The sequence below is a fragment of the Panulirus ornatus genome, chromosome 66 (genome assembly GCF_036320965.1).
Source record: "Panulirus ornatus isolate Po-2019 chromosome 66, ASM3632096v1, whole genome shotgun sequence".
In the NCBI taxonomy this organism is placed as follows: Eukaryota; Metazoa; Arthropoda; class Malacostraca; order Decapoda; family Palinuridae; genus Panulirus; species Panulirus ornatus.
The window spans coordinates 20,514,700-20,540,578 of record NC_092289.1 but is presented as its reverse complement, the minus strand read 5'-3'; the positions used below and the strand labels follow the sequence as shown (position 1 = coordinate 20,540,578).

Sequence of the window (25,879 nt, the reverse complement as noted above, 5' to 3'; positions counted from 1 at the left end):
AGGGTGAAAGGCGTGCAAGGAATAGAGTGAATTGGAACGATGTAGTATACCAGGGTCGAATTGCTGTCAATGGTTTGAACCAGGGCATGTGAAGCATCTGGGGTAAACCATGAAAAGTTTTGTGGTGCCTGGATATGGAAAGGGAGCTGTGGTTTTGGTGCATTATACATGACAGCTGGAGACTGAGTGTGAATGAATGTGGTCTATGTCTTTTCCTAGCGCTACCTTGCGCACATGCGAGGGAAGGGGGTTTTCATGTGGTGTGGGGTGGCGATGGGAATGAATGGGGGCAGACAGTATGAATTATGTACATGTGTATATATGTATATGTCTGTGTGTGTATATACAAGTATACGTTGAGATGTATAGGTATGTATATGTGCGTGTGTGGACGTTTATTTATGTACATATGTATGTGGGTGGGTTGGCCCATTTATTTGCCTTCTACAACATGCATGGGATTCCTGTGAAGTATTATCTTTCCAATCCCTTGGGATGTATATATATACATATATATATATATATATACTTATCCATGGGGATAGGGGAGAAAGAATACTTCCCATGTATTCCCTGCGTGTCGTAGAAGGCGACTAAAAGGGAAGGGAGCGGGGGGCTGGAAATCCTCCCCCTCTTGTTTTTTTTTTTTTTTTTTTCAATTTTCCAAAAGAAGGAGCGGAGAGGGGGGCCGGATGGGGATATTCCCTCGTAGGTCTGGTCCTCTGTTTTTGGCGCTGCCTCGCTAGTGCGGGAAGTGGTGAATAGTATGAAAGAACGATGTATATACTTGCTTTTCCAAAAGGAACAGAGAAGGGCCAAGTGTGGATTTTTCCCTCAAAGGTGGGAAATCGCAAATATACGTGTGTGTGGGGGGGGGGGTGCTTTTTAATGTTAAAATCACTGAGAATGATTATTTTTTTTTCTCTGTAGTGTTTTGATGGCACTGTGTTTTATTTCTTATATATTCCTGAGGCTTATATAGGGAAGAAAGAATACTTACCATATTTTCCCTGTGTGTCGTAGAAGGCGACTACAAGGGGAGGGAGTGGGAGGCTGGAAATTCTTCCTTCCTGTTTTAATTTTTGCAAAAGTAGGAACAGAAGGGGGCCAAGTGAGGATATTCACTCTAAGGCTCAGTCCTCTGCTCTTAACGCTACCTTGCTAATGCGGGAAATGGCGAATATGTATGGGGAAAAAAAATATACATTGTTGCACCCATTTACTTCAGCATCATATACAAATATATACAAAGTTATATAAAAAGATACCCTCTTGGTTAAAAACTAAAACGACCAATTTAAGCTAAATTTTAAACTACAGGACACTGGGAGGTCAAATGAACTGCTTTGCTAATGAACCTTGACCGGTATAACTTAAAAAGCATACATTTCTGAAACCTAAGAGACACTTTGGCTCGCAGTATACCTAGCTGGATCTAGCATGTTCTTTGTTACAAATAATTGATGTGTACAGGTATTTTACATTCAGAGAACTAATGTGTAAAAAGTACTTGAATTCAAAGCATTTTAGAATGCAATTTAAATGCTAGATGCCATGGCATGTTTTCAGGAGTTTAAGCGACTCTTGTTAGAGGAAGCCATATCTAAAACTCTATCATTCATTAGTCTGTGCCAATATATATATATATATATATAATTCATTTTAATGTTTAAAATATTCCTATCACAATGTTGAGAAAATTTTTTAACATAAATGCTTAAGGTGTGGAACATGATGCGAGATTTACAGATATAGGAATGTTACAGAGCACTGAATTGAGCATATTATGTCCCCGATAGCATTTGCAGCTGATTAATACAATACTTGCATTAGTATGAAATTGGTCATCTATTTAACATCCTAATATAAAACCACACTTGGAATATAAGGGTGTCATCTGCATCTGCAAGACTACATCATCCATTAATGTGTGAAAATATATATATCACCAGACCATAAACCTAAAATGCAGAAAGAAACTTTTGCATGCACATGATACATGGTAATTCAGATATTGTTCTGAATGTTCAAGAAATGGGAAGATATACAAAAGACCTCCCTTAGAACACTTAAAGTATTAAAGTCAAAACTGTAAACCTATTTTTTTTTTACTAAAATATAGAATAGAATACAGTAAATGGAAAATTATATTACTGCCATTAAAAAAGATTCTTTGGCATTAGTGTGAATGATTTACTGTACAGTTTAATGAAAGATCAGCATCTGAGTAATTCACTTGCACAATTACCAGTTACTGTAACATTAAATAAACATCTTAGGAGTCTCGGATTATTAAAGATAAAAAATGGAAGTGACGACAGTCTCTTTCATTCCTTACAAAAATGAATGAATATGTAAGACTTGTGAATCTTGATGGCTAAACTACATTTATAGCAATACATTTTTGTCAGTTAACAAAACGTGTCACATCCAAGGGCTGCACTTTTCACATACAAAAAACAGACCATCTCTTATTGCATAGGATACAGTGATGGAGTAAATCAATTGAAGGAAACAAAATACAATGTGCAGACCTGAAAAGCATTCAACCTTTGGTTTTGATACAAATAAGCTTTATACTGTACTGTATACACATTTCTGCATGTAATTTAGGATGCATTCAAAAACTAGAGTTATCACTTACTCTTTACCAATAGTTTCACATTTAGCAAACTATTTTAATGAAGTTGTTACCTAAGTCTAAAGTTGCCCCTAAAAAAATGCACTTTCAAATTGCCTTAAACAATTGATGCTTACAATAACATTTAAATCCCACTGTAATACTGAATGAAGCTTTTGCTTCACTGATAAATATCAACTTACCTAGCATAAAAAAGATACTTAATATTATGGCATATTCTGCTCAATATTTCATTCATACTAGACACATGGCGATGTCTTTAAGCAGAACAGCTACATGTTATGTTTTTCTCGTACTTTTCCATAAAATCTACTATTATGTAGGCTCCTAGGCAAAATTTTGAGTGAGACAGCCATGGCATTTTCTAACCACAGTATATTATTTTGGCTCAGTTGCAGATAAATTGGTATAATTAACTGTTCATAAATTATTTTTTGAGCCAAAGTGATTTAATGCTTCACTTTTCAGTTCATCACAGTAGCCAGGTCCACATCATGTCCCAAAGAAACCCCAGTTATTCGATCTTTAAATTTCACAATAAAAAAAACATTGGATGCACATTACACCTAAACAGCATGCTAGATTAGACATGGATAACTTATGTACATGATGTGGTATTTTTCTATATGTCAGCTGTTTGAAGATGGCGGCCCTGAAATGTAATCTCAGCATACTGGGTCTTATTTTGTGGATTACGTTGCTCTCCACGTCTCATGGAACCGTTGTTAGATGCACGTGGAAGCTGGAGCTCTGCATATACTACACCACTATTTGGTCTCCTATGATTGTTGCCACCAATCATTAATTTATCTTGAAAATGTGAACTAGTGTGCTCAGGGTTTGGCTGATAAACTGGTACATAATGAGGACCCTTGAAACTTTTTGGTCTATCTCTCGCTTCTTCCTGCTGTTTTTCTCTCCCCTTAAAAGTTTGCATGTCACCCTGCCTATATCCGGTGTTATTTGAACCACCTTGTTCCCCATGTTCATTCGCTGATGTCTCTTCTTCCTCCACTTCACCTGTCTCTCCTGTTGTCATTGAGAGCTCATCTCTTTTCAGCCGACTGCTGTTGCTGCTGCAACTGCTGCTGCTTCTCGTTTCCTGAGACAAGTTTGGTATTACCATTTGTGTTGGCATTATCTGTAAAACAAAAAAAATTAACATTCAGATGCTAATGCAAGAAAAAAAGAATTAATTCCACTAACCACCAAATAGTTTTCTCTCCATAACTGTAAGACTTTTTTTTTCATGACAAAAATGTACTTATTATTACAGAATGAAACAAAAAAATAACATAAAATCCAGACAGGTTCTGCATCCAGTAATATTCATGTAGGTAGTAGTTGGTAAGCTAACACCAATGAGGGAGGTATATTACCGTCATTGCCTGCATGGGTATCGGGTGGGTTTGAGGCAACTGCGTAGTAAGCCAGGAGCATATGTAAAAGTAGTAGGTTGGAACATTAGGTAGTAGTAGTTGGTATTACATTAAATAGGAGCTGCTGGAAACACTGCAATACAGTTGCCCACTGATAGTGGCACTAAAGGCCAAGAAACAGCACTGGAGTTGATTTCTTCCCCCCCCCCCCACTATTGCCAGTTAGTAGTGTGAAGTGAGGGAAGGTCTATCTAAAGGTGCTGTGCTGGGATGTTTGTTTGTCAGCAAACCGACCTATCTACATGTTGATAGTGAAAGAAGTTGTTAATTGGAGAAAGTGTATGGACACTATAAGAGGAAGATTGAAGATCAGAAAGCTGATAGCATAGTTAGAAATAAGTTAGGAGATGGCAGTTAGATGATGTTTCGGATACAATTGGATCTCCGACTTGGACACAGCGACCTTCCAGTGCGGCCTGTCGCACGGGAGCAGTGGGCAACCCTGCCAAGGCGTCCACCACCCCGCCCGACAACCCGACCTCAGGAAGTGGTACCTGCCATTGATGACTCTTCTACCATGGCCATCCCCTTGGAGGGAATGGGCATCACAGATATAGACTTGTTATGGGGTTAAGTGAAGATATTCCCTCTAAGGCTCAGGCTCAGTCATCTAATCTTAATGCTACCTTGCTAATGATGGAAATGGCAAATGTGTATGATAAGTATATATATATATATATGTATATGGGGGGGCTGGAAATCCTCCCTTCTTGTTTTCAATTTTCCAAAAGAAGAAACAGAGAAGGGGGCCAAGTGAGATATTCCCACTAAGGTTCAGTCCTCTGTTCTTGACACTACCTTGCTTACACAGGAAATAGCAAATATGTATGATCAAGAAAAAACTATATATATATATATATATATATATATATATATATATATTGTCAAGTCAATTGGGAGGTGAGTTTGAATGGAGTAAAACTGGAGGAAGTGAAGTGTTTTAGATATCTGGGAGTGGATCTGGCAGCGGATGGAACCATGGAAGCGGAAGTGGATCATAGGGTGGGGGAGGGGGCGAAAATTCTGGGGGCCTTGAAGAATGTGTGGAAGTCGAGAACATTATCTCGGAAAGCAAAAATGGGTATGTTTGAAGGAATAGTGGTTCCAACAATGTTGTATGGTTGCGAGGCGTGGGCTATGGATAGAGTTGTGCGCAGGAGGATGGATGTGCTGGAAATGAGATGTTTGAGGACAATGTGTGGTGTGAGGTGGTTTGATCGAGTGAGTAACGTAAGGGTAAGAGAGATGTGTGGAAATAAAAAGAGCGTGGTTGAGAGAGCAGAAGAGGGTGTTTTGAAGTGGTTTGGGCACATGGAGAGAATGAGTGAGGAAAGATTGACCAAGAGGATATATGTGTCGGAGGTGGAGGGAACGAGGAGAAGAGGGAGACCAAATTGGAGGTGGAAAGATGGAGTGAAAAAGATTTTGTGTGATCGGGGCCTGAACATGCAGGAGGGTGAAAGGAGGGCAAGGAATAGAGTGAATTGGAGCGATGTGGTATACCGGGGTTGACGTGCTGTCAGTGGATTGAATCAAGGCATGTGAAGCGTCTGGGGTAAACCATGGAAAGTTGTGTAGGTATGTATATTTGCGTGTGTGGATGTATGTATATACATGTGTATGGGGGGGGGTTGGGCCATTTCTTTCGTCTGTTTCCTTGCGCTACCTCGCAAACGCGGGAGACAGCGACAAAGTATAATAAAAAAAAAATATATATATATATATATATATATATATATATATATATATATATATATATATATATGGTATACTAGTGTTGACTTGCTGTCAATGGATTGAGCCAGGGCATGTGAAGTGTCTGGGTTAAACCATGGAAAGTTTTATGGGGCCTGGATGTGGAAAGGGAGCTGTGGTTTCAGTTCATTATACATAACAGCTAGAGACTGAGTGTGACCTTTGTTGTCTTTTTCCAGCACTACCTCGCTTGAGTGTGGGGGGAGTGGGGTGTCATTTCATGTGCGGTGGGATGGCAAACCGGAATGAGTAAAGGCAGCAAGTATGAATTATGAACACGTACATATGTCTGTTTATGTATGTATATGTATATGATGAAATGTATAGGTATGTATATGTGTGTGTGTGGATGTGCATGTATATACATGTGTATGTGGATGGGTTGGGCCATTCTTTCGTCTGTTTCCTTGCGCTACCTCGGGAGACCGACAAAGTATAAGAAATAAAATATGAATAAATATATATTCTAAATACTGTTTCCTGCGTCAGCGAATTAGTGCCAGGAAACAGATGAAGAATGGCCCATCCTCTCATATACACACATATTTTATTATTTATTTATTATACTTTGTCGCTGTCTCCTGCGTTAGCAAGGTAGCGCAAGGAAACAGACAAAGGAATGGCCCAACCCACCCACATACACAAGTATATACACACACGCATATATACATACCTATACATCTCAACGTATACATATATAATACACACACAGACATATACATATACTGTATACACATGTACATAATCCATACTGTCTGCCCTTATTCATTCCCATCGCTACCCTGCCACACATGAAATAACAACCCCCTTCCCCCACATGTGCGTGAGGTAGCGCTAGGAGAAGACAACAAAGGCCACATTTATTCACACTCAGTCTCTACCTGTCATGTAATACTGCACCGTAACCACAGCTCCCTTTCCACATCCAGTCCCCACAGAACTTTCCATGATCTGGTTCAATCCATTGACAGCACGTCGACCCCGGTATACCACATTGTTCCAATTCACTCTATTCCTTGCACACCTTTCACCCTCCTGCATGTTCAGGCCCCAATCACTCAAAATCTTTTTCAATCCATCTTTCCACCTCCAGTTTGGTCTCCCACTTCTCATTCCCTCCACCTCTGACACATATATCCTCTTTGTCAATCTTTCCTCACTCATTCTCTCCATGTGACCAAACCATTTCAAAATACCCTCTTCTGCTCTCTCAACCACACTCTTTTTATTACCAAACATCTCTCTTACCCTATTATTACTTACTCGTTCAAACCACCTCACACCACATATTGTCCTCAAACATCTCATTTCCAGCACATCCACCCTCCTGCGCACAACTGCCCACGCCTCGCAACCATACAACATTGTTGGAACCACTATTCCTTCAAACATACCCATTTTTACTTTCCGAGATAATGTTCTCGACTTCCACACACTCTTCAACGCTCCCAGAATTTTCGCCCCCTCCCCCACCTTATGATTCACTTCTGCTTCCAAGGTTCCATCCACTGCCAAATCCACTCCCAGATATCTAAAACACTTCACTTTCTCCAGTTTTTCTCCATTCAAACTTACCTCCCAATTGACTTGACCCTCAACCCTACTGTACCTAATAACCTTGCTCTTATTCACATTTACTCTCAACTTTCTTCTTTCACACACTTTACCAAACTCAGTCACCAGCTTCTGCAGTTTCTCACATGAATCAGCCACCAGTACTGTATCATCAGCGAACAACAACTGACTCACTTCCCAAGCTCTCTCATCCAGAACAGACTGCATACTTGCCCCTCTTTCCAAAACTCTTTTATTCACCTCTATAACAACCCCATCCATAAACAGAACAACCATGGAGACATCACACACCCCTGCTGCAAACCTACATTCACTGAGAACCAATCACTTTCCTCTTCCTACACGTACACATGCCTTACATCCTCGATAAAAACTTTTCACTGCTTCTAACAACTTGCCTCCCAGACCATATATTCTTAATACCTTCCACAGAGCATCTCTATCATATGCCTTCTCCAGATCCATAAATGCTACATACAAATCCATTTGCTTTTCCAAGTATTTCTCATACATTCTTCAAAGCAAACACCTGATCCACACATCCTCTACCACTTCTGAAACCACACTGCTCTTCCTCAATCTGAAGCTCTGTACATGCCTTCACCCTCTCAATCAATGCCCTCCCATATAATTTCCCAGGAATACTCAACAAACTTATACCTCTGTAATTTGAGCACTCACTTTTATCCCCTTTGCCTTTGCACAATGGCACTATGCACGCATTCCGCCAATCCTCAGGCACCTCACCATGAGGTGCCTGAGGATTGGCGGAATGCGTGCATAGTGCCATTGTACAAAGGCAAAGGGGATAAGAGTGAGTGCTCAAATTACAGAGGTACAAGTTTGTTGAGTATTCCTGAGAAATTATATGGGAGGGCATTGATTGAGAGGGTGAAGGCATGTACAGAGCATCAGATTGAGGAAGAGCAGTGTGGTTTCAGAAGTGGTAGAGGATGTGTGGATCAGGTGTTTGCTTTGAAGAATGTATGAGAAATACTTGGAAAAGCAAATGGATTGGTATGTAGCATTTATGGATCTGGAGAAGGCATATGATAGAGATGCTCTGTGGAAGGTATTAAGAATATATGGTGTGGGAGGCAAGTTGTTAGAAGCAGTGAAAAGTTTTTATCGAGGATGTAAGGCATGTGTAAGTGTAGGAAGAGAGGAAAGTGATTGGTTCTCAGTGAATGTAGGTTTGCGGCAGGGGTGTGTGATGTCTCCATGGTTGTTTAATTTGTTTATGGATGGGGTTGTTAGGGAGGTGAATGCAAGAGTTTTGGAAAGAGGGGCAAGTATGAAGTCTGTTGGGGATGAGAGAGCTTGAGAAGTGAGTCAGTTGTTGTTCACTGATGATACAGCGCTGGTGGCTGATTCATGTGAGAAACTGCAGAAGCTGGTGACTGAGTTTGGTAAAGTGTGTGAAAGAAGAAAGTTAAGAGTAAATGTGAATAAGAGCAAGGTAATTAGGTACAGTAGGGTTGAGGGTCAAGTCAATTGGGAGGTACGTTTGAATGGAGAAAAACTGGAGGAAGTAAAGTGTTTTAGATATCTGGGAGTGGATCTTGCAGTGGATGGAACCATGGAAGCAGAAGTGGATCATAGGGTGGGGGAGGGGGCGAAAATCCTGGGAGCCTTGAAGAACGTGTGGAAGTCGAGAACATTATCTCAGAAAGCAAAAATGGGTATGTTTGAAGGAATAGTGGTTCCAACAATGTTGTATGGTTGCGAGGCGTGGGCTATGGATAGAGTTGTGCGCAGGAGGATGGATGTGCTGGAAATGAGATGTTTGAGGACAATGTGTGGTGTGAGGTGGTTTGATCGAGTAAGTAACGTAAGGGTAAGAGAGATGTGTGGAAATAAAAAAAGCGTGGTTGAGAGAGCAGAAGAGGGTGTTTTGAAATGGTTTGGGCACATGGAGAGAATGAGTGAGGAAAGATTGACCAAGAGGATATATGTGTCAGAGGTGGAGGGAACGAGGAGAAGTGGGAGACCAAATTGGAGGTGGAAAGATGGAGTGAAAAAGATTTTGTGTGATCGGGGCCTGAACATGCAGGAGGGTGAAAGGCGGGCAAGGAATAGAGTGAATTGGATCGATGTGGTATACCGGGGTTGACGTGCTGTCAGTGGATTGAACCAGGGCATGTGAAGCGTCTGGGGTAAACCATGGAAAGCTGTGTAGGTATGTATATTTGCGTGTGTGGACGTATGTATATACATGTGTATGGGGGTGGGTTGGGCCATTTCTTTCGTCTGTTTCCTTGCGCTACCTCGCAAACGCGGGAGACAGCGACAAAGCAAAAAATATATATATATATATATATATATATATATATATATATATATATATATATATATATATATATACCTCGCAAACGCGGGAGACAGCGACAAAGCAAAAAAAAAAAAAAAAATATATATATATATATATATATATATATATATATATATATTGGTGGAATGGTTAAGGGGTTAAATATCCAGGACATAAAAATTAATGAGAAAATTCAAGCAAAATTTGGCTTTTGATAAGTACAACATTTTAAAAAGTTATGTGAACTGCCCTTTTGTCCCCTAATCCTGACTTGAATAACCATTATGTTCTTTTGAGAACTGTCGTTTGAAGGCTTTGAATGGACACAATATGATTAGCTAATTCTGACATCATCATTGTATTACTAGAGCACTATAGTTACTGCCACAAAACAATTTCCTAACATGCCCATGTAAATTTCATAGTAATGATTTTCTTACTTTGTTGAATATATGAATATTCAGGATAAAGTGAACTATAAATTTATACATATGGCTACACTGAAGCCAAAGTTAAGGATGTTGTAAGGAAAGGTGTATCATTAACTAAAATACTGCTTGAATAATGCTAAAATAATATGCAACAGTGGTTTTCTAATACTACTGTGCAAAAGCTTTAGTATGTGTAATGTTAGTGCTAACTTGCTGTAGTCAGGAAATATATATATATATATAATCTGAATATTTCAAAATGTATTAAAAATTACAGTAATTTGATATTAAAATTCAGCAATTTTTTCTCAGGATTGATCCTCTATAATCCATTACAAGTGGAGGAAAAGAAAGAACAAGCATTCTAAGGCAGTGCAGTGCTTTCTCATACTGATGTATGTACAGATGGTCATCTGTGAACGACCTAGTGATGTGAACTGCTGACTTGTGTGACCCGGGACAGATGAAGACGATGCCTCGGGATATTAAGCCACAGACAATGAGGGCTGCAGAGCTTGGACAGTACCTAGGGTAAGCATGGAAGGCACATGAAGATGGCAACAGTGTGTCTGATTTGGTGTTTTTAATGAATCATAAATTGGGAATACGTTAACAAGTTCATTTAGATCATATCAGGTACTTGAAAGATTTTAGACAAAACACTGCTTCCTACTTTCATATGCCTCCGACATGGGCCACCACTAGCCTCAGAATGTCCTTTTCAGCTCATGGCATACTCTAGTCTCACCTTCAAGTTCTCATACTCATGGTCAGGTTTAGAGGACAGAGTGGACACACTGGTGTGCTTGGAAGCTGATGTATAAAGTGCATCAGGGGGAATGGAGGTGAGGGAACTGGTAACCACTGTGGTCTTGCCCCCATTCCTACCAGCACCTGATACTGAGGCAGAATATTGATGCCTACCATTATTTCCCTTCTGGCTCTCAATGTCACTCTTGTCACTGCAAAAGGAGAAAGATATATGCAGATTAACCAAAGGGCACAGAGTTTCTGGAAAAGATAGTTTTAGAACTGCTTTGGTTACATGCTAAACATGATGCTCCATGTTTAGTTTTTGGAATAATAGCTTTTTTGGGTTTATATTCCACTAGATGGGCATAATGCACACTTAATGGCAGTATTTCAGTAGTTATTCAACATCTTATCAATACATTATGTAAAATGATTTTTTTTAAGTAAATGTAATACTACAGTGTCTGCAAAAAACATTATCCATTCCCCATATTTTTCAAAGGCAATACATAGCTAAGTTTTACAGTGGGCAAAAGCATATAATGCTTTCAAGGTGAAATAATTGCACAACTGGTAGATAAGACTAGTTGTCTCTGATGGTGTGAGCACCAGCAACCTGCCTCAGTGTGCTCTTGGCTTTTTTGAGGAAATGATTTTCTTTCTTCAGTCTTCAAGGCTGCCTCAACAATTTGAGAATTTAGCTCCTTGGCACTATATTTCTTCCACCTGTGCTTCAAGATGGTTGGCTCTAACCTTTCTAATTAGGAGTAAGCCCTAATTCTTACATGGAAGCAAGAACATGAGGGTACACCTCAGATTTCTAGGTGCGCTGGGCACTCACAATGCAGGATCAAGCTGCCACTTCCTGCAACATTTCATCAGTACCTTGCCTCATTCAAGATATCAAGATCCTTTAAACCCAAAACATGGACCTAGAGTACTTCAGGAACCTTGTCAGTTCCATGCCCAGATGACTGCAGATGGTAATCATGGCCAAAGTTGAAATGAGAGAGTACTAAACCGTAAGTGTGACATCACCTTTCAAAATGTATGGGGAGGCAGACAAGGTTTTTTGTTTACACTGTATATACAGATCATGGTGAAATGCATTTACCTTTCCAGATCAGTGGGCTTGAAGTCTCCTCGTTCTATGTATTAAAAAAAAAGAGGATTAGGTATTTTTAAAATTCAAATATATATATATATATATATATAAGTTCAATGTCAAAATATATCTACACATTATGATCAGATTTCTTCTCATTTTAAGAATATCTAAACAGAAAGTAGCAAAACTTATGTCAACAACCATAAAGCATAAAAGAAGGGAGTAACTAATAATTACTAAACAGGTTAACCTTGTCAAGTGAATAAATAGCCATAGAGCTTGAAAAACTCCTCATTCATCACTATATTCTAATTCTACTGGTTGCCAAACAGGATGACCAATAAGAAAATGGAGCATCTTATGATGAGCACCAAACTGACAGTAAGTAATGGATTATCTTTTATTAAGCTGAATGTCTCAAGCTTTTTTACACAAAATTACTACTAGCTTTTCTGAAAGATGAGGAAAACCTGATAAGTATGAGAATATTGGGGACAAAAATTGTCATCATTCATTTGTGGTCGGTTAGTCTAGTGTATTTCATACTGTGTTACTTGAAATGCAAGAAAAACAGGTAATATCCCTGCAAAGGCCTGACTTAAAGAATTAAATTATTAATTGTTCCAGTATTAGCCAACCACAACATGATAACAAATCTCTACTTCAAAGACTCACATTGTGTCAGGCGCCACCTACATGCAGAAGACGATAAAAGTTTGTAGAAGTAGATACCATACTCTACCCAACACCAGTTAATCTATAAATGAAGTTGCAAATTGTTCTTTGCTTGACCTACATTAATTCATGTTCCATATAATATGCAAGATCATGAGTTACAGAGTCATGGGTAGAGACCATACACAGTAGTCAAATGACTAGCTTTTCTTCCATGTACATAAGTTATTACTTGCTCCATATTCATAAAGCAATAAGCAATGCATAGTTTACAAGACTCGGCATCATAATGATGTAACTAGCAAAGAAAAACAAATCACTGAAAATTTTAACAATAAGCTGAGGTTGAGAATGCTAATGAATGAAGTTTCTAATTGCACAGCATAAAATGTTACATGGCTACATGAATATGAGTGCAATATAACTGATGCATAACTACTTAGTTTCACTGACACTTAAAAAGTCTCTTAATTTTCTAGTCTTGGTTCTTATAGTTTTTATACTGCAACACAAATCAAGAGGTAAAGTGAAATCTTACAATTTTAAAACATTTATTTCATACAAAAATTTGCATCTATTAAATTAAGAGCTAATCTTACTCTAGATGATGATGGAGAATGAGTTAACTTTTGGGCATTATTAGATAAATGTATTCACCTTGCAGACACATCATAAACAGCACTTTACTAATTGTGTTGTAAACTATCACCTTTATTATACATCCAGAATAAATTAATTAACTTGTTTACATAAACTAATTTTTTATGGGAACAGGGTACTTGAATCAGCATTTGTACCTTTGCTAGCCTCTGGGATTGGGGCTAGATGCCCCAGCTTGGTAAAATTTCCTACAATGGGTATACATTACCTCAGACAGAGGATGTATGCACTTGATCCAGCCCTTCTTAAAGGGAACAAAATCAAACAGTTAACACTGACAGCAACAAAAATTTATATATGACGTAAATTTTAGGTTTTAATGACATTTTTTAACTCCCCAATTATCACTTTGATTTGTGAAGGATGGGGTGAATTCTGTTTAATGAATAGGTAATATGATTTCTTAAATGCTGACATTCCCTCTTATAAATACCTTGAATGTCCCTTGACGTCCATGAACATTTCTAAGAACAACATTTTGGTAATTAACCTATAATGGAGGATATTGTCTGAAATTGAAGTTCAGCCAGTGTGCAAGAAAATAATAAAATCTAAAAGTTCTTTTTCCCTTACAGGACATGTCAATATGTTATTAAGGAAAATAACCCAAAAAGTACAATGCTTTCCTCTATATAGATGTGACAAGTTGTAAGTTGATGGGAAGGGTCCTGGTTAGTGGCATAGATGTTCCTTTTTATGAAACTATACCAAGACTATGGTTTACTTCTGGGTGTAATTTCATTCTACATACTCCTAAGTACATTACATATCATGCTTTTTATCCATGAACGATTTCACACACACCATATGTATCATTTACCTGTTTTATTTTTTCCATCTATATTTTTATATATTATATGCATTATTTATGCATAATCATATTCTTTACACACGCAACATTATGTACATGAATAAATGTAAGAATAACTATGAGGGAAACTGTATATTTCATTATAAAATTTACTAGGATAGTTAGCATATAAATCTGGCTTCTTGCCAGGATGACTCACTCACACTCTATGAAAATTTTAGGTCACTCATGTAAGATATTTTTTTCCGGCTGTGTTGTTAGGATTTTAATGACACCTATGGACAAGAGATGGAATCATACACCTGCTGGGTATGTAATCAGATGTGGGGAAAAGTTGGAACATCAATTGATGTTGGCAGCAGTTTCTTATACAACATCAGTTGATGTTGGACGCTGTATAAGGGGAAGAAGAGTTGGCTGCTGTTGTTGGGTAAATGGCCAACAACTGGGTGCCAAAATGGAAAACCTGTATTTACCTGACCACTGGTCCAATACCATTCAATTTTCAGATCACATTTCCATTAGAACTGTGAAATCTAATAGCAGTATACTTCACTTCAGATGATAATAAACCCAAATAATGATAGCTAATAATTAACAGGTTGAAATTAATTAATGTAGTTATCTATTTGTAGAGTATAGACTTGTAGTTCTGTATTTAATAAGCCCCTGCTGTTGACCTTTTTCTTGTATCTTACAACCTTGTATCTTACAACTTTTGTACATGGTCAGCATTCACAATTTCATGTGTATTCCTGTTATCAATCAACAGAGTCCCCAGTATTGTTTCAGAACACCAAGATTTTGCTGGCAAACACAGTGAACTTAAGTACTGAACAATGGACACAGACTTATTCAGTCATACACAAGTATCCATTGCTTTTTTTTTTTCTTTTAAATGAAAACCACATTTTCCCAATCCAACATACAGTAAAGACAATGTGATATTTGGTATTGTCAGTTTGAGATTAATCAGGATCTAAACATTTGTCACTGCTGTATCCAAGAGGGTTTACATCTAGAACAGTTCTACCCTTTTCACAGCCTGCTTTGGTTAATCACAATCCACAAAGAACACAAAGGACCACTCATCATAAAGCTTCTAGGATGTAGGGGGATCACACCCATGTGCCAGTCTCTTTTAGGGATGCCAGTCATTTTTCTCAGTTGCAGCAGCATCTACATATCTTTGTATTACAATACAAAATACTGAGTATTCATTACAGATGGACAGAAAAGGTTTAGTCTATGGTGGTGTTGGCAATAAATATGTAATGACAGCTAGAAAAAGAATAACATTTCTAAGCCACCTAAATGCAGGTAGAAGTGCATTGTCCATTAGCCAATCTTTTGATATTATTGAATCTGTGTGGTGTACCCCACGGTTACAATGCCCTGTCCACCGTGACACAAACACAGCTGATGGACTCATCAACTGACAGCAGCCTAAAAGCTCCTGAACAGGGAGCTTGATTTCCAGCATTCTGGATTATGGCAGCCAATGGATATCCCTCTTAAAAAAGCAGTCAAGTTTTTATTGCCTTTCAAATACAATTTACCTTTGTGAGTCAGGATTATCAATTGTTAATGTTCCACACTAAAGAAGAGGAACAAACTAAGATCAACTTTGTCACTCTCCATGTCAGCCTTTCTCCAAGGTCACCCAGCTTGGATCTGATTATCTCAGAAAAAGCCCAAGTGTCTCACTAAGGATGAGCCCTCTCTTGTCCGCAACAATGTTTTTCATTCCTACGGGCTGTTCACACACTATGGTCATGACTGAATTGTGACAGAAAAACAGTAATGTGAATCTACTGAACATATGTTTTTCCTTTAATGATATTTTTTTTTAATGTTCAGAATGTAATATCAGCAAACAGATGCACTGAAAGAACTTAATTCTGTGGTGGGCCCTGACCATTTTGACACACACCTGAATTACAAAAAGGTTGGCAACCCCTGCATTTAAGTAGCTGTACATCTTTAAATATTCACCAAACAACTTAAAAAAAATTCCAATGTATAAAAAATCTAAAGATGAATGTTTACTAAGAGAGGAAAGTGGAAATTTAAGGTACATTCATTCTCAAAAACTCAGTCACATCACACCACACACTTCCATGCTCTCCTGTTGGCAAAACTTCCTATGATAACACCCAATCTAGAGTATTTGCTACTAATGTCACAAGTGTATCACATACCATTCCTATAAAATTTGTACAGTATCATCTGGTTTCATATCATAATGTGGGACTTAGAAAAAAAATTACTTTTTTCATGAAAAGATTTTCTTAATTTAGGAGCTATTTAATATCTAGTGAATCAATAATAGTTACACAAAATGCTATCATAATATAACTTATCAATCATGCTGAATCTGATTGACACTGAAAAATATAAAATTTCATCCATTCCATTCTTGATGAATAGGAAGCAATTATCATCCTTTTTATCTAGAATGCTGTATAAATTACTTTTATATATTATCAAGCATGCTGAACACCTAACAGATGATACTCTAATTTCTGATTCATTACCTGTGCTGAAGATATAAATAAATTAAAGTTTATCTTTGGCAGTTAAAAAATGCATATTCATAAAAAAACTATTAATTTCTCATTTCTCATACCTAGTACCACACAGTAAGATGGATTAAAAGCTAGTAAATATTCTTTCAGTTCTATTGAAAATCAAAAGAATTTTCACAAAAAGAATGATGTAGCTGGATAACAGAATAACCGTTGTAACGACTTATTAGTACAGCTGATCCAGTCTTGGCTTTGATCACTTCCATCAATCCTGTCTAGTATAAATACAATCTAAAGATTTTTCATACAATAGTCTTGATTCCCATGTTTATATGACCTATATGGATTTTTTTTTTTTTTTTTTTTTGGTCTCCTATGGTTGTTTCATTTGATAGTATTTGGGTCTTCAAGTAACCATCCAAAAATGACTAGTAAATAACCATTGTTTTCAATGTTTCTGAGTATACATGCCATTGAAAAATCTTCTTGTGCAGCTTCTGTCCCAGCCCCACACCTCTGGTTTATCTTAATAATATCTGTCGTGGTCCAAGTCATAAGCTCGCAGTGGCGATACCTTGCTTGGGGGCTGCACCGATCCCAATTTGGTTCCTAAGGTAAGGGGAATGACTCATATATATTTCAGTAAAATTTTTCCACTATGATCTACCTATCACTCTACCTATCACAATTTTGAGAGGGATATCTGAGGAAGGGGATGCTGAATTATGTGGTTCTAGGTAGCCTGGGGATATTCACTGTGGTTAGGCCAGGGAAGCTACTGGATGGAAGTGGGTCCTCATCAATCCTTGAATCTGCATGCAGTACAATATATAACATGGATGGGGATATAATCTTGCACGTTCCTCCTTCTAGCTGGTATACATGCAATGCACTAGCTTCGATATGCACATGTAGCACACCCAGGAGTGCCTCATGTTTCATGGTGCTACATATTTTTCTAGTGAGCACCACTTTTGTGTGTCTGGTGTGATTTTGTTTCTCCTGGGTTGACTCCACTTGCAGTTCCTCTTGTTTTTCTCTGTTTTAAGTTTATAAAACTTTTAATAGCAAGTACTAAAAGTAATATTACAGAGGACAAAACAATTAGTTTCTCAGATGCAGTGTATCAAACCATGCAGAGTAACTACGAATGTTTGTAATCCAAGGTGCAGAACACTTCATCTCAGCCTTTGAAAAACTGTGTAGTCATAGTTTTGTAGTTCCCATAAAACACAAATGGGTTTTCCTTTGGTAGCACTTTTTAAAGTTCCATTTTCATGTAGAACCTCGAACTGTCTTGACATCAACACTATGAATACGTAACTGTCGAGAATCTGAAAGCCAAAGTGTTCACATGGATGTCAAAAAAGCAGTGCAAATTGTCAAACAATCATTGATGTAGTCAGGCCAAACAAATGTGAAGCCAGCAGAGGATGAAGATAAGAGATAATTCAATGTAAAACTGACAACATTTTGAGCATTCACAATGTACAAGAGGTTTAATGGGCAAATTCTGAATAAAAATTTCAAGTGTGACACCAGGATCCTTTCTTAGAAAAGGATCCTAATGCTACTATCAATAATCAAAAGAATAAAAAATTTCTATACATTTATTTATCTATTTATTTATTATACTTTGTAGGAGATGGAGTGAGTATTTTGAAGGTTTGTTGAATGTGTTTGATGATAGAGTGGCAGATATAGGGTGTTTTGGTCGAGGTGGTGTGCAAAGTGAGAGGGTTAGGGAAAATGATTTGTTAAACAGAGAAGAGGTAGTGAAAGCTTTGCGGAAGATGAAAGCCGGCAAGGAAGCACGTTTGGATGGTATTGCAGTGGAATTTATTAAAAAAGGGGGTGACTGTATTGTTGACTGGTTGGTAAGGTTATTTAATGTATGTATGACTCATGGTGAGGTGCCTGAGGATTGGCGGAATGCGTGCATAGTGCCATTGTACAAAGGCAAAGGGGATAAGAGTGAGTGCTCAAATTACAGAGGTATAAGTTTGTTGAGTATTCCTGGTAAATTATATGGGAGGGTATTGATTGAGAGGGTGAAGGCATGTACAGAGCATCAGATTGGGGAAGAGCAGTGTGGTTTCAGAAGTGGTAGAGGATGTGTGGATCAGGTGTTTGCTTTGAAGAATGTATGTGAGAAATACTTAGAAAAGCAAATGGATTTGTATGTAGCATTTATGGATCTGGAGAAGGCATATGATAGAGTTGATAGAGATGCTCTGTGGAAGGTTTTAAGAATATATGGTGTGGGAGGAAAGTTGTTAGAAGCAGTGAAAAGTTTTTATCGAGGATGTAAGGCATGTGTACGTGTAGGAAGAGAGGAAAGTGATTGGTTCTCAGTGAATGTAGGTTTGCGGCAGGGGTGTGTGATGTCTCCATGGTTGTTTAATTTGTTTATGGATGGGGTTGTTAGGGAGGTAAATGCAAGAGTTTTGGAAAGAGGGGCAAGTATGAAGTCTGTTGGGGATGAGAGAGCTTGGGAAGTGAGTCAGTTGTTGTTCGCTGATGATACAGCGCTGGTGGCTGATTCATGTGAGAAACTGCAGAAGCTGGTGACTGAGTTTGGTAAAGTGTGTGGAAGAAGAAAGTTAAGAGTAAATGTGAATAAGAGCAAGGTTATTAGGTACAGTAGGGTTGAGGGTCAAGTCAATTGGGAGGTGAGTTTGAATGGAGAAAAACTGGAGGAAGTGAAGTGTTTTAGATATCTGGGAGTGGATCTGGCAGCGGATGGAACCATGGAAGCGGAAGTGGATCATAGGGTGGGGGAGGGGGCGAAAATTCTGGGGGCCTTGAAGAATGTGTGGAAGTCGAGAACATTATCTCGGAAAGCAAAAATGGGTATGTTTGAAGGAATAGTGGTTCCAACAATGTTGTATGGTTGCGAGGCGTGGGCTATGGATAGAGTTGTGCGCAGGAGGATGGATGTGCTGGAAATGAGATGTTTGAGGACAATGTGTGGTGTGAGGTGGTTTGATCGAGTGAGTAACGTAAGGGTAAGAGAGATGTGTGGAAATAAAAAGAGCGTGGTTGAGAGAGCAGAAGAGGGTGTTTTGAAGTGGTTTGGGCACATGGAGAGAATGAGTGAGGAAAGATTGACCAAGAGGATATATGTGTCGGAGGTGGAGGGAACGAGGAGACGAGGGAGACCAAATTGGAGGTGGAAAGATGGAGTGAAAAAGATTTTGTGTGATCGGGGCCTGAACATGCAGGAGAGTGAAAGGAGGGCAAGGAATAGAGTGAATTGGAGCGATGTGGTATACCGGGGTTGACGTGCTGTCAGTGGATTGAATCAAGGCATGTGAAGCGTCTGGGGTAAACCATGGAAAGCTGTGTAGGTATGTATATTTGCGTGTGTGGACGTATGTATATACATGTGTATGGGGGGGGGGGGGGGGGGGTTGGGCCATTTCTTTCGTCTGTTTCCTTGCGCTACCTCGCAAACGCGGGAGACAGCGACAAAGTATAATCAAAAAAATAAAATACATAATAAATCGCGGACAAGTGTGATCATCATATATATATATATATATATATATATATATCCCTGGGGATAGGGGAGAAAGCATACTTCCCACGCATTCCTCACATGCCGTAGAAGGCGACTAAAGGGGACAGGAGCAGGGGGCTAGAAACCCTCCCCTCCTTGTATTTTGACTTTCTAAAGGGGGAAACAGAAGAAGGAGTCACGCGGGGAGTGCTCATCCTCTTCGTAGACTCAGATAGGGGTGTCTAAATGTGTGTGGATGTAACCAAGATGAGAAAAAGGAGAGATAGGTAATATGTTTGAGGAAAGGAACCTGGATGTTTTGGCTCTGAGTGAAATGAAGCTCAAGGGTAAAGGGGAAGAGTGGTTTGGGAATGTCTTAGGAGTAAAGTCAGGAGTTAGTGAGAGGACAAGAGCAAGGGAAGGAGTAGCACTACTCCTGAAACTGGAGTGGTGGGAGTATGTGATAGAGTGTAAGAAAGGAAACTCTAGATTGATATGGGTAAAACTGAAAGTTGATGGAGAGAGATGTGTGATTATTGGTGCATATACACCTGGGCATGAGAAGAAAGATCATGAGAGGCAAGTGTTTTGGGAGCAGCTGAATGAGTGTGTTAGTAGTTTTGATGCACGAGACCGGGTTATAGAGATGGGTGATTTAAATGCAAAGGTGAGTAAATGTGGCAGTTGAAGGAATAATTAGTATACATGGGGTGTTCAGTGTTGTAAATGGAAATGGTGAAGAGCTTGTAGATTTAAGTGCTGAAAAAGGACTGGTGATTAGGAATACCTGGTTTAAAAAGAGAGATATACATAAGTATACATATGTTAGTAGGAGAGATGGCCAGAGAGTGTTATTGGATTACGTGTTAATTGATAGGCGCGCGAAAGAGAGACTTTTGGATGTTAATGTGCTGAGAGGTGCAACTGGAGGGATGTCTGATCATTATCTTGTGGAGGCTAAGGTGAAGATTTGTGGGGGTTTTCAGAAAAGAAGAATGTTGGGGTGAAGAGAGTGGTGAGAGTAAGTGAGCTTGGGAAGGAGACTTGAGTGAGGAAGTACCAGAAGAGATTGAGTACAGAATGGAAAAAGGTGAGAACAAAGGAGGTAAGGGGAGTGGGGGAGGAATGGGATGTATTTAGGGAAGCAGTGATGGCTTGTGCAAAAGATGCTTGTGGCATGAGAAGTGTGGGAGGTGGGTTGATTAGAAAAGGTAGTGAGTGGTGGGATGAAGAAGTAAGATTATTAGTGAAAGAAAAGAGAGAGGCATTTGGACGATTTTTGCAGGGAAAAAATGCAAATGAGTGGGAGAGGTATAAAAGAAAGAGGCAGGAGGTCAAGAGAAAGGTGCAAGAGGTGAAAAAGAGGGCAAATGAGAGTTGGGGTGAGAGAGTATCATTAAATTTCAGGGAAAATAAAAAGATGTTTTGGAAGGAGGTAAATAAAGTGCGTAAGACAAGGGAGCAAATGGGAACTTCAGTGAAGGGGGCTGATGGGGAGGTGATAAGTAGTGGTGATGTGAGAAGGAGATGGAGTGAGTATTTTGAAGGTTTGTTGAATGTGTTTGATGATAGAGTGGCAGATATAGGGTGTTTTGGTCGAGGTGGTGTGCAAAGCAAGAGGGTTAGGGAAAATGATTCGGTAAGTAGAGAAGAGGTAGTAAAAGCTTTACGGAAGATGAAAGCCGGCAAGGCAGCAGGTTTGGATGGTATTACAGTGGAATTTATTAAAAAAAGGGGGTGAATGTATTGTTGACTGGTTGGTAAGGTAATTTAATGTATGTATGATTCATGGTGAGGTGCCTGAGGATTGGCGGAATACTTGCATAGTGCCATTGTACAAAGGCAAAGGGGATAAGAGTGAGTGCTCAAATTACAGAGGTATAAGTTTGTTGAGTATTCCTGGTAAATTATATGGGAGGGTATTGATTGAGAGTGTGAAGGCATGTACAGAGCATCAGATTGGGGAAGACCAGTGTGGTTTCATAAGTGGTAGAGGATGTGTGGATCAGGTGTTTGCTTTGAAGAATGTATATGAGAAATACTTAGAAAAACAAATGGATTTGTATGTAGCATTTATGGATCTGGAGAAGGCATATAATAGAGTTGATAGAGATGCTCTGTGGAAGGTTTTAAGAATATATGGTGTGGGAGGCAAGTTGTTAGAAGCAGTGAAAAGTTTTTATCGAGGATGTAAGGCATGTGTACGGGTAGGAAGAGAGGAAAGTGATTGGTTCTCAGTGAATGTAGGTTTGCGGCAGGGGTGTGTGATGTCTCCATGGTTGTTTAATTTGTTTATGGATGGGGTTGTTAGGGAGGTGAATGCAAGAGTTTTGGAAAGAGGGGCAAGTATGCAGTCTGTTGTGGATGAGAGAGCTTGGGAAGTGAGTCAGTTGTTGTTCGCTGATGATACAGCGCTGGTGGCTGATTCATATAAGAAACTGCAGAAGCGGGTGACTGAGTTTGGTAAAGTGTATGAAAGAAGAAAGTTAAGAGTAAATGTGAATAAGAACAAGGTTATTAGGTACAGTAGGGTTGAGGGTCAAGTCAATTGGGAGGTAAGTTTGAATGGAGAAAAACTGGAGGAAGTAAAGTGTTTTAGATATCTGGGAGTGGATCTGGCAGCAATGGAACCATGGAAGCGGAAGTGAATCATAGGGTGGGGGAGGGGGCGAAAATTCTGGGAGCCTTGAAGAATGTTTGGAAGTCGAGAACTTTATCTCGGGAAGCAAAAATGGGTATGTTTGAAGAAATAGTGGTTCCAACAATGTTGTATGGTTGCGAGGTGTGGGCTATGGATAGAGTTGTGCGCAGGAGGATGGATGTGCTGGAAATGAGATGTTTGAGGACAATGTGTGGTGTGAGGTGGTTTGATCGAGTAAGTAACGTAAGGGTAAGAGAGATGTGTGGAAATAAAAAGAGCGTGGTTGAGAGGGCAGAAGAAGGTGTTTTGAAATGGTTTGGGCACATGGAGAGAATGAGTGAGGAAAGATTGACCAAGAGGATATATGTGTCGGAGGTGGAGGGAACGAGGAGAAGTGGGAGACCAAATTGGAGGTGGAAAGATGGAGTGAAAAAGATTTTGTGTGATCAGGGCCTGAACATGCAGGAGGGCAAGGAATAGAGTGAATTGGATCGATGTGGTATACCGGGGTTGACGTGCTGTCAGTGGATTGAATCAAGGCATGTGAAGCGTCTGGGGTAAACCATGGAAAGCTGTGTAGGTATGTATATTTGCGTGTGTGGACGTATGTATATACATGTGTATGGGGGGGGGTTGGGCCATTTCTTTCGTCTATTTCCTTGCGCTACCTCGCAAACGCGGGAGACAGCGACAAAGTATAATAAAATAAAATAAATAATATATATATATATTCATTTATTTTGCTTTGTCGCTGTCTCCCGCGTTAGTGAGGTAGCGCAAGGAAACAGACGAAAGAATGGCCCAACCCACCCACATACACATGTATATACATACACATCCACACACGCAGAATATACATACCTAGACATCTCAATGTATACGTTTATATACACACAGACATATACATATATACACATGTACATAATTCATACTATCTGCCTTTATGTATTCCCATCGCCACCTCACCACACATGGAATAACAACCCCCTCCCCCCTCATGTGTGCGAGGTAGCGCTAGGAAAAGACAACAAAGGCCCCCTTCGTTCACACTCAGTCTCTAGCTGTCATGTAATAATGCACTGAAACCACAGCTCCCTTTCCACATCCAGGCCCCACAGAACTTTCCATGGTTTACCCTAGATGCTTCACATGCCCTGGTTCAATCCATTGACAGCACATCGACCCTGGTATACCACATCGTTCCAATTCACTCTATTCCTTGCACACCTTTCACCCTCCTGCATGTTCAGGCCCCGATCACTCAAAATTTTTTTTTCACTCCATCTTTCCACCTCCAATTTGGTCTCACACTTCTCCTCGTTCCCTCCACCTCTGACACATATATCCTCTTTGTCAATCTTTCCTCACTCATTCTCTCCATGTGACCAAACCACTTCAAAACACCCTCTTTTGCTCTCCCAACCACACTCTTTTTATTTCCACACATCTCTATTACCCTTACATTACTTACTCGATCAAACCACATCACACCACATATTGTCCTCAAACACCTCATTTCCAGCACATCCACCCTCCTGCGCACAACTCTATCCATCGCCCATGCCTCGCAACCATACAACATTGTTGTAACCACTATTTCTTCAAACATACCCATTTTTTTTCCTAGATAATGTTCTCGACTTCCAAGCATTCTTCAAGGCTCCCAGAATTTTCGCCCCCTCCCCTCATTTCCAGCACATCCACCCTCCTCCGCACAACTCTATCTATAGCCCACACCTCGCAACCATATTACATTGTTAGAAGCACTATTCCTTCAAACATACCCATTTTTGCTTTCCAAGATAACATTCTCGACTTCCACACATTTTTCAACGCTCCAAGAACTTTCGCCCCCTCCCCCACCCTATGATTCACTTCCGCTTCCATCTGCTGCCAAATCCACTCCCAGATATCTAGAACACTTCACTTCCTCCAGTGTTTCTCCATTCAAACTTACCTCCCAATTGACTTGTCCCTCAACCCTACTGTACCTAATAACCTTGCTCTTATTCACATTTACTCTTAGCTTTCTTTTTTCACACACTTTACCAAACTCAGTCACCAGCTTCTGCAGTTTCTCATCGGAATCAGCCACCAGTGCTGTATCATCAGCGAACAACAACTGACTCACTTCCCAAGCTCTCTCATCCCCAACAGACTGCATACTTGCCCCTCTTTCCAAAACTCTTGCATTCACCTCCCTAACAACCCCATCGATAAACAAATCAAACAACCATGAAGACATCAAGCACCCCTGACGCAAACCAACATTCACTGAGAACCAATCACTAAACCAACATTCACTGAGAACCAATCACTTTCCTCTATTCCTACACATACACATGCCTTACATCCTCGATAAAGACTTTTCACTGCTTCTAACAACTTACCTCCCACACCATATATTCTTAATACCTTCCACAGAGCATCTCTATCAAGTCTATCATATGCCTTCTCCAGATCCATAAATGCTACATACAAATCCATTTGCTTTTCTAAGTATTTCTCACATATATTTTTCAAAGCAAACACCTGATCCACACATCCTCTACCACTTCTGAAACCACACTGCTCTTCCCCAATCTGATATTCGGTACATGCCTTCACCCTCTCAATCAATGCCCTCCCATATAATTTCCCAGGAATACTCAACAAACTTATACCTCTGTAATTTGAGCACTCACTCTTATCCCCTTCGCCTTTGTATAATGGCACTATGCAAGCATTCCACCAGTCCTCAGGCATATATATAAAAGAAAGAGGCAGGAGGTCAAGAGAAAGGTGCAAGAGGTGAAAAAGAGGGCAAATGAGAGTTGGGGTGAGAGAGTATCATTAAATTTTAGGGAGAATAAAAGGATGTTTTGGAAGGAGGTAAATAAAGTGCGTGAGACAAGAGAACAAATGGGAACATCGGTGAAGGGGTCTAATGGGGAGGTAATAACAAGTAGTGGTGATGTGAGAAGGAGATGGGGTGAGTATTTTGAAAGTTTGTTAAATGTGTTAGAGGATAGAGTAATGTGAATAAAAGCAAGGTTATTAGGTTCAGCAG

The 25,879-nt window shown here is 39.5% G+C and overlaps 1 protein-coding gene across 1 annotated transcript in view; it reads right to left on the bottom strand.

Moving 5' to 3' along the window:
- Positions 1-634: 634 nt before the first annotated feature.
- LOC139746816 (kin of IRRE-like protein 1) overlaps positions 635-25,879 on the bottom strand; it is a 668,931-nt gene continuing 643,686 nt past the window's right edge. The window contains exons 10-12 of the mRNA XM_071658392.1: positions 12,020-12,053; positions 10,901-11,114; positions 635-3,782 (exon numbers count right to left, since the gene is read on the bottom strand). Of these exons, the coding sequence (XP_071514493.1) occupies positions 3,264-3,782; positions 10,901-11,114; positions 12,020-12,053 (767 nt within the window). The 3' untranslated portion in view covers positions 635-3,263. The remainder of the gene's footprint in view (positions 3,783-10,900; positions 11,115-12,019; positions 12,054-25,879) is intronic.